General features: G+C 48.6%; 1 protein-coding gene and 1 pseudogene across 1 annotated transcript; both read right to left on the bottom strand.

Moving 5' to 3' along the window:
- Positions 1-3,373: 3,373 nt before the first annotated feature.
- LOC142573889 (uncharacterized) lies at positions 3,374-4,057 on the bottom strand. The gene has a single exon (XM_075683102.1). It carries the CDS (start codon positions 4,055-4,057, stop codon positions 3,374-3,376), a length of 684 nt encoding a protein of 227 aa, XP_075539217.1.
- On the bottom strand, positions 4,038-4,909 carry LOC142575155 (uncharacterized; annotated as a pseudogene).
- Between the last annotated feature and the right edge of the window lie 7,150 nt (positions 4,910-12,059).

Genomic DNA, 12,059 nt, shown 5'->3' with positions numbered 1-12,059 from the left:
ACCTGTCGGAGTCGTCCCAGTCTTCGAGTGCTGGACTATGCTGCTGACCTACTTTGATACGTTTGAAGAATGACGCATTTCTTAAAACCCTCCTGCCGTCTCGCTGGGCAGTTACAGCGGTCCCTTGAATTCTCGTCACCCACTAGGGGACAGTCTCGTAGGCCGTCTCATGGGAGAGAGGCGAGTGTCGCTTAGTACTGCATCTCCCATTTGAATTGTGTGTTGCCCAGCGTGTTTTCTGTCATCAGCGTAGTAGTTCATTTGTTGTTTCTTCTTTAGGTCTGTTTCTGCCAGCTTTGCATGCATGCGCTTCTCAGGAACTTCAGGAATCTTCGTTTTGATCTTTCGTCCAAACAGCAGTTCAGCAGGTGTGAAACCTGTTGTTGAGTGAGGTGTCGCCCTGTAGTTTAGAAGGAATTCGTTTAGCTCCGCTTGCCAGTCTCTCTGCTCAGCACCAGCACTCTTCACCAGCTTTTATGCGAAGCATATTACTAGAGCTCAACCCAGCTCCTCAGGCGCGGCGGTGTCGCCTTCAATACCACGTGACACCGTGACGTCACGACAGAGGAGAAACGGGGCTCCAACTCGCGCCGTCGCGGCGGTATATAAGCAGCTGCGCTTTTATGCGAAGCATATTACTAGAGCTCAACCCAGCTCAGGCGCGGCGGTGTCGCCTTCAATGCCACGAGACACCGTGACGTCACGACAGAGGAGAAACGGAGCTCCAACTCGCGCCGTCGCTCGCGGCGTCGCGGCGGTATATAAGCAGCTGCGCTTGTTTCTAGGTGGCTTTGGCTCAACTCTTGCAAGATGGGCTGGGTGGGAATCGAACCAGGGTCTCCGGAGTGTGAGACGGAGACGCTACCACTGAGCCACGAGTACGATGCTTCAAAGCGGTACAAAAGCGCCTCTAGTGAATGCGGTGTTGCCTTAGAAACGAGCTGTTTCTAAGGCTCAGGCGTGCGTCGCTTGCTCAGGCGCACATTTCATTGCCGCGCCGAACGCTGCGTTGCTCGACGCTCACCGCGTACAATGCGGGGCGCGTAGTCGCTGCGCCGTAGCCCATTGTCTTACACCTTTTGGCGGGTTGACGGGAACGCTGTCGCGTTCCACTCTTGAAGGCGAAGCAGAGTAACGCATGAGTTGTTTCTTCGTCTAGCTGAACCAAATATAGCCAAGCAACAGCAGTTCACCAGGCTAAGCAGTGGTTCAACAACTAAAATAAAGGCTAGTATGCTTCGCATCCTGGGCTTAACCTTAGCTAAGCCACAGCCATTTTTTAACGTTTCTCATGAATCTTTCGACCTCTCCATTGGCTTGAGGCCACAGAGGAGTGACGCGATGATGGTGAATTCCACAAAATTTCATGAACTCTGCAAACTCCTTCCCGAAGAAGGGAGGTCCATTGTCTGTCTTTAGTGTCTGTAGCATTCCGTGCACTGTGAACATTTCGCTTAGTTTCTCCGTCACAGATCTTGAACTTAGCGAAGAGAGTACTGCTGCCAGAGGAAAACGCGAGTACTCGTCGACAACCACTAGAACGTACTTGTTGCCAGGTAGGGGGCCAGCAAAGTCTGCTGTCACAGACTGCCATGGTTCATATGGAAGTGGTGTCATGATTAGCGGTGATGTCTTGTTTTCAACCACGGTTCTCTGGCACCCTTTTCAGTCTTTTATTGCCGCTTCTACTTTCTTATCAATCCCCGGATGCCACACTTTTTCTCTAATCAATTGTTTGGTCTTCATTCCTTGGTGACCTCTGTGTGCTAGACGAATGACTTGGGCTTGTGGTCCTTCAGAAATTAGCAGTCTCGTCCCTCTTAGCACAATGTCATTTTCGGCAACTGTGAGCGCGTCCTTGATTTGAGCAAATGGTGCCAGCCTGTCGCTTTTCCACATGTCGTCACAAGTCTTTGTATTGCTCGTTCGCAGAGCCTTGATCAAAAGCTGCATCTGAGCATCTTCTGCGTACGTTTTCGCGATTTCTTGCAGTCACTGCCTTTGGAACAGCTGATTCCACGATGAAGGAGACATACTCTTCTATCGCACTTGCTTTTTCACTGGGGACGACACTGTCGGTAGGTGGTGCACGCCTTGCCAGGTAGTCTGCAGGGTTGTTCTTCCCTGCAATGTGTTCATTCTCGAAGGTGTGGTGCTGTAACCTCAGGCTCAGGCGTTCAAGCCTTGCTGAGAGCTTTGTGCTGGGCTTTCGAATGATAGACACCAAAGGTCTGCATGTCTTCACCATGAACTTTCCCCCTGCGAGGTAGATGTGAAAATGTTCGATAGCTGCCACTATGGCCAACATTTCACGGTCGATGTGGGGATATCTTCTCTCCGTTGGTGTCAAGGCTCTGCTGAAGTACGCCAGAATGCTGCGGCTTTTGTCGCTTGGATCTTCTTGCGCCAGCGCTCTTGCTATACCTTCTGGTCTAGCATCAGTGATGACATGGGTCTCTTTTGTGTCGTCGAAGTGTTCTAGGGTGCGCATTCGAGATATATTTCTTTCTTCACGTCATCTAGAGCTTTCTGGTATTCTTCGTTCCAGCAGAATTCTGTACCGACATGTGTGAGCTTCCTCAATGGATCCACCATCTGTGCTAAGCGAGGAATAAATCAAGAGCAATAGTTTACCATGCCGAGGAGGCTTCTTACCTCGGTAGGGGTTTTTGGTGCTGTCATTCTGGCTACTGCTTTAACCTTTTCTGGGTCCACACTGACTCCTGCAGATGAAAACACGTGTCCAAAGAATCGATCCCTCTTGGACTTCATTAGATCAGCAAATCTTTTTTTCATTCATTTAATCATCCTTATTCACCCCCATTCCATACCCCTGTATGCCCTGCGGCATTTACCCTCGCATTAAAAAAGAATTTCTTCTTCTTAGTGCCTAGGACGCACTTGTTTTCATTCATAGTCAGCCCGGCATCTTCCAGGTGCTTCAACACCAGACGCAGTCTTCGGTCGTGCTCTGTTATGGTGCGTCCAGAGATGAGGATGTCGTCACTGACAATGATGATTCCGTCCTCATCCGGAAGTACTTGCCTTATGGCGTCTTGAAAAATCTCGGCGGCGGCACTGACAGTAAACAATAGTCTTTTGTATCTCCTCAGACCACAGTGGGTAGAGAACGTCGTTATCACCCTGGATTCTTCAGCAAGCTCGAGCTGATGGTAGCCCTCTTTCAGGTCCAACCTTGAAAAGTAGGTAGCTCCGTTCAGAATGCTGATAACATCTTCTACTGTGGGCATGACGTGTCTTTCTCTAGCAGTGCCCACGTTGCCTTCTCGCATGTCGACACACATTCTGACTGCGTTGGGATCATGGCGTTTGGGAACAATGACGATCGGTGACACCCAAGGTGTTGGTCCGGTTACTTTATGATGTCTAGCTCCTCCAGGCGTGTGAGCTCGGTCTCCAGCGCTTTTCTAATGTGGAAAGAAATGCGACGGTGTTGTCGCACGACTGGTTGGACGTCTTGCGAGATGTTCAACTTGACTTGAAAGTTCTTGAGCCGACCAACCTTGCCAAACAGCTTTGGAAACTCTTTCTTTGCGTCGATACTACTGTGTTCTGTGACCAGCTGAAGTATTGTGATGAGCTTTAGATCAGAAGCTGTCTTGTAGCTCAGATGCGATCGATGTGTCCCTCTTACGACGTATACTGTCGCTTCGATGACTTGATCTAGAGCACGGAACGTTGCAGAGAACTTTGCCATGACTGGGATTTCTTGGGCGACTCCATATGGTACCAGCTTTGTGGTTGTGTGCGCTAGCTGCATCGTCTGTAGGTGCTTTTGCCACGTTGTCTCTCCGATGACGTTGACACCTGCTCCAGAGTCTACACAAAACTCAAGTGGTGTGTCGTTGATTTTGACTGCTACCACTGGTAATTCTTGCCTGTGACTTTGCACGTGAAAAACGTAATCCTCCACGCTCGTGTCCTGTTGTATGCTTGCGGGGGTGCCCGTGACGTCAATGGACTGTACAGTAGGTCTTGTCTGCAGAACTTGGCGAAGTGGTTTTTCTTTTGACACTTGTGGCAAGTAGCTCCCCATGCTGGACAGTTCAATTTCCCTCCTTTGTGAGGCCATGCTCCTCCACAACAGCTGCACTTCTCAGCTTGCTTGTTCTCTGGACGATTGCTCGACAGCTTGTGTTCTGACTGGTTGCTCGAAGACTCATTGCGACGCCACTGCTTCTTCTTTGTGACTTTCTGCACAAGTTTTCAGGCCTTCCATGCTGGTTGCTTGAAATTCTGCTGTCTCGACGCTGCGGCCTATTTCCATTAGTTTCTCCAGCGTGACATCGCGCTCTCGTAGTGCACTGCGGCACAGCTTAGCCGAATTGGTGCCTTCTATCATTTGCGATACGATTTCTTTCTTCGTTCGCAAACTCGCATGTCGCAGCCGACTTTCTGAGTCTGACTTGAAATTGGTGCACTGTTTCTTCGGAGCTTTGCTTTGCTTGACGAAAAACATGCCTCTCCTAGACCGCATTCTTTCTTGGTGCGAAATGTGCGTTCAGCTTCGCGACTGCCGTTTCATAGTCCGTGCCTCGATCCGGAAGCGTCAGAAAAGTGTCGTGCACCGCATCTCCTGCGTAGTGTAGCAGCATAGCGCGTTTGCGGGCTGCATTCTGTATGTTTGCTGCTAGTAGAAAGTTGTCGAAACGGGCTTGCCATTTCGTCCACCGCTGGGCGAGCGACGTCGGCTCCGAGTACGTACGGGTCGAATGGCGGGAAGGCGGGCAACATGGCTTCCATCTTGCGTGGCTTTTTTTCTTGTTTGGCATCCGCTGATTTGTTCCTTGGCCTCTTCTGGTGCCGTGGGGGCTTTTTAAAATTGGATGATCCTTGTCGCCAGTTTGTAATGTCTGCTCCCGGCGCGGGAGTTATCTCTGTTCTAGATAAGAAGACTATACTGCGGTGTCTATAAACAAGCCCTCGGCCTCGCCGGTTGCACCAGCACTGACCTCCTCCTTCAATTAGGCGTCCATGACACACTGAACGAGCTCATCGAGGCCCAACGTCGCTCTCAGCTGGAGAGACTCACTCTCACAGCGACGGGCCGCCATATCCTCACCTCGCTCGGTATCACCTACCACCATCAACACGGCCATAAACGCCAGATCCCCTCCACCATACGAGCTTGGATTCACGCCCACCCTATCCCCAGAAACATGCACCCCGAATACAACCGCACACGCCGCACACCACGTACCACGGCTCTCACCAAATCCCTTACTTGATCGCCACGACGGTGTGAGTTTCGTTGACGCCGCCGAATATCCCCACGGTACCCGCTTTGCAGCCGTCACCACGCGTGAAGGCTTTCTCCACCACGCTGTCAGCCTAGTTACCCCACACGCTAAGGAAGCTGAAGAAGTGGCCATCCTGCTAGCCACACTAGACCTAACATGCCATACCATCGTCTCTGACTCCCGCTCCGCCGTTATCAACTATATCAACGGCCGTATTTCACACCAAGCCTTGCGCATCTTGCAACAAGCACCCTGTTCTACCGACGATCAGCTAGGCTACATTCGTCTGGTTCCCGGCTCATATAAGCAGTGTCCACCCGCACCTCCCCAACCTCAACGAGGTTTGCCCACTCCCTAGCGCGAGGCCTAGTTAACCGCGCGGGATAAGGGGAGGCTGCCCCCACTAGTAGGGATCGACTGACACGCTACAATGATCTTGCGAAGTCCTTCTACTTAGAGCGTAGAACCTTCCCCGGCCCACACAACAAACTATTCCGAGCGCAGGCTACAACTTTCCGCCTGCTACAAACCAATACCTACCCCTCGTTACAACTTTACAACAATATCTACCCAGACATTTACCCCAATCCCACGTGCCATATCTGCAAGACACAGCCAGCCACACTTCCACACATGCTTTAGGACTGTACACAACAATACCCCGACACTAATCCCACGACCCTATCGTCGAGATGGCACGCTGCCCTGCGTAGCTCCAACCTTGACGACCCACTCTGGGCGACCCAGCAGGCCTGCGAGGCGGCGAAGACGCAACACCTCGACGTCCCCACGTGGGAGGCCTAGGCACAGCCACCACCTCTTGTTGGTTTCAATAATGTTTATTCAGTCAGTCAATGTCTATTCGAATATCATCTGTACCCGTTTGCTCTCTGATCCAAACTGCTCTCTTTCTGTAAACTTATGCCTAGCATTTTTCGTTCCATCGCTCTTTGCACAGTCCTTAACTTGTTCTCAAGCTTCTGTGTCAGTCTCCAAGTCTCTGCCCCGTATGTCAGCACCGGGAAGTGCACTAATTGTATACGTTCCTTTTCAATGATTATGGTTGTGGGGTTGTCACCCGTGCTCTTGGGAAAAGGGAACGACAACACAGTAGGGCAAACAATCGCAAGGGCATTTATTGCACCTTTCATAGAACAAAAAATCCTGCTAGCCGAGCTGCTATCCACAAAACATGCCGATGGGCGCGCGACAAATCGCGGAAGTCCGACTCACCGCGACCAAATAACGAGCGAATATGTTCGCCCCATGCTTTACACCAACGCTTGGTCGATCGCGCGCACGGTCACGCGAACGGTGGCGCGTTCGAACGATCGTGCTCGTCCATTCCGGAGCAGGCCTCACGAGGCGGTTTCGCAGAAGCATGGATCGGCGCACGCGCAGAATGTCCGCGCTGCTTGCCGACTGCGTGGCAAGCGCTCAAGTAACGCCGCCGTTAAGGCGTGCGTCTAAATGTCGTACAAAAATCCATCACGTGACCTTATCCTAGGTGCATAGGGACAGGTTCGTTTAGGGATTTTTGAGAAGGCGCGATGGTGGCGCCGAGCGACGCCGTGGCGTGTTCTCGGCGTGATGAACCGCGCGTTGTTCAACATTGCTCATGTGATTGTGCTTGCGCTGCTTGTGTGTTGGTTGTAGGTTCCATGTTACTTGGCGGAAAGCCGTGAGTAGTGGTGGTGCGGCAGTGCGGCTTTGGCCTCGGTGAGAACTGACAGTACAAAATCTGCGTTGTGCGACCTGTGCTCCCTTGAGAACCCGGCGGGGGCGACAATTGAATTATCAAAGTGGCCTAGCGCCTCGGCCGCGCAGTTCGGCGATCCGCGATGTGGCGTCGCCATGTCCGCCTTTGCTTAACGGACATCGAGGGATGTGCTGCTAGCTGCAAGTCACGTAAATGCGACTGCGTCGACCGCCCACTGTTCAGTGCTGAATGTGTGCACGGTTGGTGTGCTGTGCTTGAAACGAGTGGTGCAGCCGTGCTGTGGAGGTGGTGGTGGAGCAGAGTGGCTTAGGGGCTCCATTTGCGCGTTCACAGACATGTGCTCCCGTTTGGCTGTCGCGGGATTGTGGTGTGCTTCTTGCCTAGTATGACGTTCACGATGCTAACGCACAGCTTGTGCTAGATGTCCGTGCTAAATGTCATTTGCATGACGACCGAGCCGAAAACGAGGCATATGTCTGTTCTTTGCGTTTGTGTGTTGTAAATTACTTTCTATTGTGGAAGTTCTGGCAGTATTATTACGAAGGGAGTACGAACGTAAATATATATAAACACATTTCTGTGTATGTCTGAAATATTGAATTACCCATAATACAACCCTTACGATTGATAAGTGGGCACATGGCCTGTGTGATTCAGCTGCCTTTTGTTGCAACGCTCTTCCATACTAAATGATTTCTGCACTGTTGTGAAAACCATTTGTTTATTCACTCAATACAAATGTACTGCTTCTTCACCACACTACATTTTAGTTACGCGGTGAAGCCTGTAAGTGTATTGCGGTGAAGCATACTAAAAGTGGGAAGAGGCCGCCGTCACCCAGCATAGTATGTTCACCTATTAGGCGGCCTGGTGTGCGCAATGTGACAGAAGGCGGCGGGTGCGCGAGTGTATAATTAACAGTTATGTCCAGTGACAATGACCCCTTTCCACTTTTAGCACGCTTCATCGCAGTACATTGCTTAGGCTTTGCGAAACATTGGTGTATTGCGAGAAACGTAATTTTAGGAAGGGCCTATTATGCAACGTCTTTTTTTCGTAGCTTGCTACACCACAATGCAGGGATGTCATGCGGTCAAGCGTATTGATAGTATGTTGGGGGTGGAGAGAGAGAGAAGTGGTTCTTGTAGGGAAAGGAGGAAAGGCTGGCACTATCTTCTGCAACCCTTGCGGGAGCACGGCTCAGCGCCAGCAGGTGGACGGATATGGGAGTGAAGGAGATAGGAGGAGGGAGAAAGGTAGAGAGTCGCCATGGCAGCAGCGGATCAGCGCGGCCGGGAAGGCCTAGTGGCTTCGACCGGAGGAGTAGACTGGTGATAAACCATAGGAGGTGGCCCAGCAAAAGCGAAGTTGAGGCGGATCAGGAGGCCCGAGGTGGTGAATAGCCGTTAGGCTATTCGTCTTTGAGGAAATTTCCTAGAACCTCGCCGAGAGCCCCGACGAGTCGAGGTACTCGATGACACTTATGAAGGCTGGTAGCTGATTACGACTGGGGAAGAGGATGTCTTTCTGTCGTGAACATGGGAGCCCCAGGCGGGAGAACTCCTGCAGAAGTCGGTATACTAAGAGTGGAAAGGTCACATAGGCTTACACTGCTCATTTTCAATTGTGATATAATTTGCAAGTGCATGTTCACTCGTGGTAAGCTTCATTGACAATTTTATGTAGTAATGTTTCACCACATTACAAATTCGTAATGCAGGGAAGCTTACTAATGCACATTTGCCATGATGGAATATGTTTTTCACCCTCAGTGCAACAGCCAATACAGATTCATGCCCATGCTTGTGGTTGGACTACACATGCTCTTTGAGAATTGATTCGTTCGTAAGTGCATTGGTACTTTAAACTGGAGGACTTAAGTTGATATGGAAGCACAATTTTTATTAAGGGGACAATTACAGACGATTACAGCTACCAGTCTAGTGTTACACAAATAAAACTTAAGCTTTCATTACAAACCTTGAGCACTCGCCGAGACATTGCCCTTTTAACACTGTTCCACAAATTCCTTCACTCCACTCGAACACCCGCATGCTTGAAACGACCCTATTCCACGTCACATAGGCTTCATAATCATTTCAGCTATGCCCGCCTTTACGGGTCTACAAAGGCATTTCATTACTCTGCTCTTCCTCGTGCTATCAGAATATGGAATTCACTCCCGGACAGCATTGCAAGCCAATCTAACTACGATTCATTCCGTGATGCCTTGATTGATTACATGACTAAAGAAAAGTGAAGTTTTACGTTTGTCGCACAATGCTTTCTATACTTGCACTATATTTACAGCTTATTTTCGCATTATTACTGTTATGTCGCTATGTTTACCGTTTCGTTGGAATGTCGCGTCCGTAACTTTTCTGTTATTGTTTTTCATCATAACTGTTTCTTCTTAATTACACGACTTCACTGACAACAATCTGTGTGATTTATTCCGTGTTATTATATTATGTTTTTTTATGTTTCTTCTTTTCACTAGTGAATCGTGATCTAAATAATTCTTTTTTCATCTCAGTTGTACTTTGGTTGTAGGTTGTAAACAGATACGGTTTATAGATGTCTTGTATTCAATGTATTTTCTATGTACTGCCCCCCTTACTCAATGCCTCACTTTGAGGCCTGTAAGGTATTTTTAAATAAATAAATAAATAAATAAATATATTGCCAAGACAGTTGCAGCACAGCATCTTTTTTTTCTTCCAGGCACCTTTTCTACTAGAAGCTTCCATTAAAGTGTTTCAAGCCTCTTTAAGCCAGCACATAGTGTATATAAAGATCAGACACAGATTGAACTTGGGAACATCACCTATGCTCTCTGTCTCTGCAGTAAGCTGTGCACAGAAGCTCGTGCCTATCTGTAGTTAAAAAGTATATAGCACGACCATACAAAATAAAAGAAAGGGGTGGGCTGCAGCAATACTAAGTGTTAAATGATGCTTTATCCTTTCTCATGAGCTTTCTGTTTTTGTGCTTTTCATTATGGATCCTCCACAGTAACCACGTGAGTGCTCAACTTGAGCTTGTTGGTTTTGCGGTCTCATGGTTGTTAATAACAGAATAGTGTGATAAGCGAACAAGGGCTCGGAGGCATACAGTCACCTTGATTGTCTCATGGTGTCGCTCTATGAGCCTCCAGACCAACTAGAAAGAGAGCTTTGTTGCAATCGCTTCTGAACTCTATTGCCACTATATCAACAGTGCTCTCAATGACAACTTTTGGACAGTAGAATGCTTCCACCCAGCAAAGTCTAAGAAGGAAGCAGGATGTGCGAAGTGGGCCTTTTGAAGCTGGCAGCATTGCTGAAGGGGCTTTGCTTGTCTGCCCTCTTTATGGATGCACAAAGATGATTTCCTCTTCGAGAGGGATTGTTTCAGAGGTTGTTACATGGCGACAGTGCTGGTTGTTTAGTAGCAGAGAAGCTTGTCTTTGCCCACCGCCAATCTGTTCCTTTTAGTAAAGCAATGAAGGGGTCTAGTTGGTGAACGTTCATGGTTATATTGCGCTCAGTTTTACAAACACGATATTAAGGAAGGGCAGGACGTGGACGGACGTCCTGTCCTTCCTTAATATCGTGTTTGTAAAACTGAGCGCAATATAACCATGAATCTGTTCCTTCTCCAGTGCCCTTGTGAAGTGCCTACTTTTTCGGACGCAATGTGCTCACCATGCATGCATGCATTTTCAGCTTGCAAAGACGTCTATTACTCCTTGCCTCAAGCTGGTCCTTGCTGATGTCACCCAAGAAGGCGTTGGGGAGTATGGCGATGCACACTTACAAAACATTGCTGATACCAGTGAAACCAGATTAATGGAGCTGCTGTTTCTTTTTTTTTTGTTGCCCACTCAATCCTCATCAGTTACAATGAGCAATTCTTTGTCTGAACAGAAGGCATATGTAGTTGGTCGTGCATAGTCTGCGGACTGACTTGGCGTGTTATGACAGAGACCTGCCTGAGAACCATAGCACAGTGTATATATGCAAAAACCTTGATGTGTTGATGACTTCTTTCTCGTGTTTCACACTTTACCTGATGAAGCCAGCAACAGGGTCAACCAGGTGTTCAACAGGCTTCCCACTAGTTTTCCCAGCCTCTCCTTTACCAGGGTGCTGCTCGTAGATATCTGTTTTCTTGACTTTGTGCTGCACTTCAGTCATGGTCACACCTGCTGAACCTATAGCATGCGATCAAAAAAGTGCTATACATCGTGTTGCCCCAAACTCATATGTGCTACAAGGCCTTGAGGAACACCCTCAATTATTTATGCCCTCATCATACTGTACGAAGCTTCGCATGATAAGTACAATGATTAACATCTGCTGGTTTTTCGATGTTATTCCTGTCCAGTTTGCTGAAAGCTATCCCGAGTGTTTCAGATGCGAAAGACTGCTGCCGGACAAGAAGTGCATAAAACAAGGGTCGATATAACTACATATGTCACACAAAATGAAATAAGGCCACTCAGTTTACTTCATATCCAACAAGCTTGGTTCTCCCTTTGCAAGTGGGTCAACTCAACTTGCCCCAAAGACATGGCCTGTGACAAACAATGTGCCAGATGCTGTGTCCCTTGCAAAGCTGAAGATGTGTGCAAGATCCTGACACCCTGCAGCAGCTTCTACGGTGGGCAAGCAGGTCACTATAAAGAACGACTGCCTTTACTAACATGCTAATAACATGACAACAGGCAGAAATTTGGCTATTCATTGGTCCCAACTGCAGGTGGAAGCTATTCTTCCACCAGGTGTGTGTTGTTTACAAGAACTGGAGCTATACAAATGAAGAGAACAATGATGTTTGAAAGTAGTAGAGTTGCAGTATATTCTGCACAACCAGTGCTACCTTCATCCCTGGCACCTAATAGCCACAATTCATGGCTGCACCACCATGAAAAGGCACTATTCTTGAATTAACTTCTATTTATTATATTTATGGTGGCCATATATTGCAAATGTCACATGTGTCATGCCACTGGCAGTGGGGAACAAACTTTCAAGCTTGGGTGACAGAGGCAAAACTTAGCAAAATGCTACAATCACACTGAAATGTAAAACAGC

The sequence above is a fragment of the Dermacentor variabilis genome, chromosome 3, assembly GCF_050947875.1.
Source record: "Dermacentor variabilis isolate Ectoservices chromosome 3, ASM5094787v1, whole genome shotgun sequence".
Lineage (NCBI taxonomy): Eukaryota > Metazoa > Arthropoda > Arachnida > Ixodida > Ixodidae > Dermacentor > Dermacentor variabilis.
Note: the sequence above shows the minus strand (reverse complement) of the source record. Positions and strands in the feature narration are given on the sequence as shown.

Excerpts from the sequence above, each read along its gene's own strand:
- LOC142573889 (XM_075683102.1), bottom strand. The coding sequence starts at position 4,057 with ATGGGGAGCTACTTGCCACAAGTGTCAAAAGAAAAACCACTTCGCCAA.